A 7,500-nucleotide genomic window follows, 5' to 3' on the forward strand; every position below is an offset into this window, starting at 1 on the left:
ACTTTGTTTTCGAGCAAGGAGATGCATGGTGTCTTCTGGGACCAAAAAGAGGTGCGTAGCCTTACACACTGCAAGCTACGAAAGCAGATTTGTGAACCTATATTATATATTATATATATAGTATATATAATATATTATATACATACTACATACAATGTATAGATAAAGACCACGCATTGCTCCTCTGAAGCAACAATAAATCATATGGCGCGTGGTAATGGTGAGAAGTCGTTCGAATACGTTTGGCTCAGATTTCGGGTGCAGTGTGTTCGTGGTGTGCAGGGAATGTAAGCGCATGCATGCTCAACGTGAATGAAAGCATCACCCAGAATAGCCCACGGCCGTCTTTGCGGATAGATACTACTCCTGTATCAGATGTTTGGCATGGATGCGACCGGAGCGCGACGGTGAACTTTTCAATGCCTAATATGGCAAGCATGTCAGTGCAAAAACTATACATTAACTTTCTGTTCAGAAAAGTTATTTATAATCCGGATGGCTTCCAAGGGATACTTAGACTGTATGCGATGCAAAGTAGTGCTTGGGTTTGCATAAATGACTGATTATTCGACTAAGGCCTATCCGGCTCATAAGCAGCCTCCATCCTTTTTAGCTATATACATGGCGTGCGTGAGCTTCTAGGCATTATTTAACTCAAAAACGATTTTCTCATATGTGCCCAACGTCATCAAAGGAATACGCCCTTTCTCTGGAGCTGGGAATCGTAGATGACTGCAACGCCATGAACATCTGCGAGTGTTTTCTCCCAAACGAAACCAGAAACAATTTTGGAGTAAGCTGGAACTCTGAATGCGATCAGTTACAGCGCGAAGACAACTTCAAGGCAAGAAAATAGGTTAAAGTGCTGTTTCGTGCCAACCTGTCTGGGGGTGGTGTGACCTCCGTTTCCTGTTCGTCAGCTGGGTACACCGTTGTATGATAACTAACTCTTGAGTTTGAAAATATTATATTGAAGTTGAGGAAAGTTGTCAAAATCTGGGGCGAAACCAAGTTTTTGAGGAAGGTCATGTCAGACGCCACGAGCTGCCCCCTCCCCCAACCAGTTTGGCAAAGTGACTCTGCTGACGCCTAGAGCCACCCCCGGTGAATGCAGGGCAACACAGTCCTGGCAGAGCATGTCGAATGGACAATCAGGAAAACCGGAGGTGTTGAAGTGCTTCAGGTAACATGAAGTGGTGGTGAGATCAGTAAACCAGGAGAGCCAAACCGGCCAGCCGCAGCTAAATGGCTTGCACGGCATTGAGCTTACTGAGAAACGCTCGTGAGTTAGGTATGTGAGCCGTTGAAGCATAATGGTTTGATTCATTTTGTAGCTTGTTTCCGTCTCAATTTTTTTCTTTGCGCGGCAGTTACTTTACAAGGTCTTGGGCTCAACCTGGTCCCCGGAGGAAGCGACTGGCATGTGGCGGGACCTTCAGTTCGGCGGAGTTCAGTCCGTGACGTGGCGACTGAAGACAAAGCTCGAAAGTGGCTTTTTCTCGGGTATTCTGGATGCATTGTGGTTGAATGGCTGCTCTTCTTAATCATTCCTTTGATAATCTGCAGAGAAAATGAAAAGCTGTGTTGATGGACCAGCTTGCTTAACTCGCTTCGGCACGGGGTTGATGCAACATCCGGATTCGTGGAGGCACCACGGGTTGTTAAGTAATTATACCACGAAGCTCACTGATGCTGGTGGGCTTCGCTCACGTTAGTCATGGTTAAAGCACCACAAGATTGTATTTTGATACCTACCCATTCTCACGTGGCCGGTACATTCGCTAAATACGATAGTTAACCATGTAACATGGTGGGTGAGACGTGTCCATGATGGTGAAAAGGTCTCCTGAAGATTAAGGTTTGGATAGGTCACGTACAAAGTATTGCTTAAGTGGTAGTAATCCGAACGTCTGCGTAGTAGCGAGCTCCCGCTTTTGTCCTTAACCTATGTGGTGCTGCTTAGTAGTATGTTGAGTATTGCTAGGTAGTTATAAGTTTGAGGTGCCCTCCCGTAGTGCTGTTAGTAGACCATTTACAGCGAACTTATGTTTCTGTCACATATTAAGATCGCGCGTGAAAGACACCAAGTAAGGTCACAGAAGACCATAGAATGATGTCAGGTAAACTCACCTTACCCCTGGAGGCAAGCTGTGTCATGCCCTGACTTGTGTACACATTAACTTACGTGCATGGAAAGCTGGAACGATGGCGAGAGAACGAACGACAGAGACGGCAAGGGCGTGCGTGGACCCAGTTTGAGCAAACCTGGCACGTCAAGCTGAAGAATCCGCCCGATAGCTCAGTTGTTTAGAGCGCCTGCCCTCCGATCCACTCACCCGTGGCGGGGTGGGTTCGGATCTACTCACCCGTGGCGGGGTGGGTTCGGATCCACTCACCCGTGGCGGGGTGGGTTCGGATCCACTCACCCGTGGCGGGGTGGGTTCGGATCGCTTTCGCGCTTGCTATTCGTCCTTGCCAGGTATGGCCTGCGGCTGGTGGCAACGACCGCACTAAAGGTCAGGTGACGCCAGACGGCGGGACGGGCCGTGTATAGCATCGCGGCATGCTACACTTTCGCTGCCAAATTCTGCCGTTGACCCGGAATTGCACGATCGGATGGTGGGGGTGAGGGCTCACATAACAAGCACTGCGTGGCGGCAGCTCTGATCCCAGAAACCCGTTCATTCAAAATGGTTCGGAATGAATCTTGAATGGCTCACCGTGGAATGTCAGGATAATATCGGTAGATCACGCAATGATTCGTCTTTTTTGTGGCCTGTGCGGGTGATGTCGAACAGCTAACGGCGTTTTCACTTTGAGACCCGTTGCCTTTAGTGGTTGCACTCGGCTCTGGTGCCGGGCCGCCTGTCGTGGGTGGCCCTGGACGCCCGCCGCCCGTCAGTGTCCTCCGCTCGGCTCCGTTACGACCGGTCTTACTCCCGCGCAGCACATCGGCGTGGTGGCGGCGTACCTGTACGACTCGGTGATCATGTACGTGGAGGCGCTGCCACCGCACGATAAGCGACTACCCGAGCGTGCCGCTGAGCCAGATCATACACAACGGCTCCCAGATCATCGCTCGCATCCGCAAACCAGACGTTCACGAGTGAGTGTGAGCCGCCGTCTGAACAGCGAGGGAGTGTGAGCCGGCGCCTGAACAAGCGAGTGAGTGTGAGCCGCCGTCTAAACAGCGAGCATCGCAACCAGACGTTCACGAAGTGAGTGTGAGCCGGCGTCTGAACAGCGAGTAAGTATGAGCCGCCGTGTAAACAGCGAGCAGCCGCAACCAGACGTTCACGAGTGAGTGTGAGCCGGCGTCTGACAGCGAGGTGAGTGTGAGCCGCCGGTCTAAGCAGCGAGTAAGTATGAGCCGCCGTGTAAACAGCGAGCACCGCAAACCAGACGTTCACGAGTGAGTGTGAGCCGAGCGTCTGAACAGCGAGTGAGTGTGAGCCGCCGTCTAAACAGCGAGCAACCGCAACCAGACGTTTACGAGTGAGTGTGAGCCTCCTCTGAACACCAGTGAGTGTGAGCCGCCGTCTGAACAGCGCCGAACACCGCCGACCACACGGCAACAGCGCCACCGGCATGGACAGGGTACAACATAGCACCACCGTCCACACAGGGAACAGCACCACCGGCACGGACAGGGTACAACATAACACCGCTGTCCACAGCAACATGGCACAGCGCTGCTGCTCAGACATGACGTATCGGTGCTGTCCAGACAGGACATACCGCTGCTGTGCAGACAAGGTGCAGTACCACTATCCAGACAGTGTACGACGCTGCTGTCCGGAAAGAACACGATATCACTGCCCAAATAGGCTACAGCAGACCGCTTCCAGACGGTACGCAACTGGGCCGACGTGTTTCCAGCGCACGGAGAGTACAATATCACTGACCAGATAACGCACAGCATCAGGTGGGCTTGTTGCTTGGAGATGCGCCTTTCAGTCGGATAATGTAACGGGATTTCTGTTGGAACATCATGGTAATCTTGCCAGTGTTTAGCATACCCTGCTTCATTATCCTGGGCAACCCCCGCGTAGGCATTTTCGGTTGTAAAGGAATATAGCAACCTGTTTTTGAGTCGATATTTGCCATTCATTTGTATCCGTCTGCGGCCCAAACAACTTGCGCTCACCCTCACCGGCACACCAGTGTCTGGCAGTGGATGCCTTCTCTGGCTGGGGCTGTGACATGTGCTGTGGGTGCCAGCCAGCCTGCCGGCGCGGTCGTGATGAGCCCTCACCGCTGACGCAGGCGTGATGGGGGTCCGTCATCAAAATGGATGACAACGGCGACTCGGAGGGCAACTTCACCGTGCTGGCGCTCAGCGGCAACTGCAACATGACCATCCGCTACGTGAGGAGCCACAACTACACCCTCAGCTGCCACAACTGCATGAAGCCCTTCGGCCAGTTCTATCTCACCAACAAGTCGCTGCCGGTAAGTGCTAGTGCCGCAGGCACGAGTGCCGGTCCGGACAAGTGCCAAGTGCCAAGACAAGTGCCCAACGCTGGCTGGATCCAGGTGTGACCTCAGCACGGGTCGCACCACCTCGATCTCTCTCATGAAAACAGTTCTCGCTGAGACAGCTAAGTTATGGTTCACGTTGTTCGGAATCGCATTGTTCTGCTCTGCTTCACATTGAAAGGAATGAAAATATCAGGTGGAAGAAGCAGTTTGCTGAATGTCTAAATTCGAAACACTAGCCATGTGTCACAAGAAATAATGTTTGCCTCCTGTGCCAGTGACATTATGCACTACGTAGCATATTACGCTTTGTACTGCATAAAGCTTATTTATGCCTCCGCCTGTTATGTCTTCATGCAAACAAACTTCCGAGACAAGGTGTCAAGATCGACATGACAGGCACTAAGTCTTTTTTCAATCCCAGCCCGTCAGCCCACAGGTAATGGTCTGAGGCGGCCGGGATGATAACCCATTCTGGCAGGCGCTGGTGTTCCTTTTCCAAAGCATCGATGCCCCGGTTGCCCCAACGACCGCAGCGTTAGGCAGGGGAGGGATGAAGGAGGAGAAATCTCCAGTCAGTATCACTCCTCTGCTAATTGGAGCTGTATCTCCTCAGCCGCCCTAGGCTCCTCTTGCAGCGGCGTCCTCCTCTTCTCGCCCCTCCCCCTCTATCATTTGCCATGCAGATGAGGTCAGCCGCCGAAGACTGGCGATGGCCTCCCGGTGACCCTTGCTTTCCAGCCAGCCTTGTCTCCCGTCCGGGCCAGCCTTTGTCTCCCGTCCGTGACATGCCCTGGTGCCAGATGGTGTGCGGAGTGTCTATGCAAATATAAGCCTCGTCGCCTGGGTCACGTGATGCGTCCAAGAAAGACAGGGCCTCATACACGGCGGTCAGGCTTGTTCGGCAGCTCTGCGTGGGTCCGGTCTGTTGAACCATGCTTACCTGTTGGCCGAAAGGCTGCAAACAGAGGCGATGAGGTCCCAGCTGAGCTACGTGAAGGGTACATTCCTTTCATAAAACGATTTGCTAGCGGTGGTTTGATGCCCGCCCATGCTCATGTCTGAGTTCCCTGTCTCGCCAAGTAAGGCGTAGAGTCTGGGGTATCACTGGTAACGAACCCCTAATGCTCTGTGTCTCCCAATGCTCCAAACATACTTGCGGTGTCGGTATTTTCTGTTTCGCTATCCGATCGTCCTTCGGGGAAACAAGATGATGCCACAATAATGTGATTTATCCGCTTTCCACGAGCCTGCTATCGTGTGGGTGCATCGTGTGTGACCGATCTATATCGCATTAGCATGTTTTTGTTTCTCCCGCAAACTTATGTTTGGCTAAGGCTTTAAGGCTTCCCCTAATGTGATGTTCCTCCCGTCGGTTTAGTGTAATCCCTAGTATATGACCATGACGTAGATGTCGTTTTTGAGGACAAAACACCTCAACCATGTTTTTAATCTTTTAGCTGCATTTCAAAAGACATTTAGATTTGTTTTCATTCGTATCAGTGGTTGAGGTGAACGTCGTCCCCACTCATAATTTGGCCCGTCCAGCGGACAGCATGTCATGCTATTTACCCCGACCTTGCAGGCATGGCTATTATAGCTCCGTTGCGAAACCCTTGCAGCCGACGGAGAAGGGAGCTAGTTCTGCGCCATCCACGCCCGTTTTGGGTTGTGTGTCGCGACGTCTGTTTCTGTCTGACCGGCCATCCATGCTGGCTGTGCCATGCCCAGCACGCAACAGCCCAGAACGGAACAGAACAGAACAGATCAGAGTAGACCCGACCAGAGCAAGTCGTTGCTTGTACTGACCCGAACATTGTGCCCTACTGTCATGTTGTCATCCTGGTATGCTATCTGAATCATACCAGTCCTAGCTACCTTGCCCCGCCCTGCCCTGCCTCCATGTCCTGCCTCGCTCTTGTCTAATCTGACTTGATTTGACCTGACCTGGTTTGACCTGACCTCGTTTGGTATGGTTTGGTCCGGCCCGACCAGGTCTGATATAACAGGCCAGATAGATACGGCGGGGTTTGACGAATCTGACAAGACCAGACCTGGTCTGACTAACCCTGACCTGTCCTGACCTGACTTGACCCGACGATTCAGACGTCGCTGAACCAGACTAGATGAGACAAGGCAAGACCAGGCCATATGATAACATATCTTACCCTAACGTGGCCTGGTCTGACCTAGCTCAACCGGGCATGACCTGGGCTTGTCTGACTTGACCTGACCTGACCTGGCATTTTTGCAGGAGTTTCGACCCGACCACGGTCGCACGCCGCCCTGGGACGGCAGTGGGGTGCCCATTCAGGAGCCCGTTGTGCGGCTACGACGGCATGAAGTGCTCCCGGATCGAAGACGGCAAGCGGCAGGTCTGAGTCTCCCCTCTGAGTTCTGACCGCGCCCTGCCGTCGCTCAGTTGTCCATCTGATTATCCTAAGGCTGCCGCATTATTATGTGACTGTGGTTACCGTCAAATTTCAGCACTCGCAGTGCCCTCTTCCAGCTTTGGCATAATGATGACGCCGCTGGCTGGGCACAGGCTGACGTGTTAGGACCCCTCAGCGAAAGGCCCCGCGGCAAGCTGAAGATACCGCAGCGTAGCTGGGATGTTCAGGATAGTCGATGGGCTTAACATGAGCTGTCCATATCTCTGCTTAAACTGGTCAGGAGCAGTACCGTAGACGGGCGTCCGACTTGCGTGACTGCCCGCGGTCAAGGGTGCCGGCGGCCTCTGGATCGAGCACAAATAGGCATTTGTCATGAAAGCGATGCTACCGTGTTGCATGCAAACGGGGTTTCGAATTTAAACCGACGTGACCGTTCCGTTTGCTTGGCGCACATTGTGCAAAACAACCTGGGCGGGTTGTTCGAATTGGGCAAGCTTTGATCAGTCCTTGTCAAACAGAGTGACGTTTGATCACACTGTGAACTCGCGCGGGAAGAGACATTCTCAGTGTGGAGTAAATCTACCGCAGACCCTCAGGCGGTATACTGTGCGTGTTGTGGAGCGAACCC

At 52.6% G+C, this 7,500-nt stretch overlaps 2 protein-coding genes across 2 annotated transcripts in view; both read left to right on the forward strand.

The window, feature by feature from the left end:
* The window catches only part of LOC119103096 (uncharacterized), a gene marked incomplete at its 3' end in the record, with an annotated part of 9,814 nt that extends 3,018 nt beyond the window's left edge, over positions 1 to 6,796 (forward strand). The window contains exons 2-5 of the mRNA XM_037226545.1: positions 2,948 to 2,991; positions 3,326 to 3,329; positions 4,276 to 4,452; positions 6,734 to 6,796. Coding sequence (XP_037082440.1) covers positions 2,948 to 2,991; positions 3,326 to 3,329; positions 4,276 to 4,452; positions 6,734 to 6,796 — 288 coding nt within the window. The remainder of the gene's footprint in view (positions 1 to 2,947; positions 2,992 to 3,325; positions 3,330 to 4,275; positions 4,453 to 6,733) is intronic.
* An 11-nt stretch (positions 6,797 to 6,807) lies between these two features.
* Positions 6,808 to 7,500, forward strand: part of LOC119103097 (receptor-type guanylate cyclase Gyc76C-like) — a 23,827-nt gene continuing 23,134 nt past the window's right edge. Inside the window, 1 exon segment of the mRNA XM_037226546.1 lies at positions 6,808 to 6,854. Coding sequence (XP_037082441.1) covers positions 6,819 to 6,854 — 36 coding nt within the window. The 5' untranslated portion in view covers positions 6,808 to 6,818.

This window comes from Pollicipes pollicipes, unplaced genomic scaffold (genome assembly GCF_011947565.3).
Source record: "Pollicipes pollicipes isolate AB1234 unplaced genomic scaffold, Ppol_2.1 Scaffold_5724;HRSCAF=6776_pilon_pilon_pilon, whole genome shotgun sequence".
NCBI classification, from domain to species: Eukaryota; Metazoa; Arthropoda; class Thecostraca; order Pollicipedomorpha; family Pollicipedidae; genus Pollicipes; species Pollicipes pollicipes.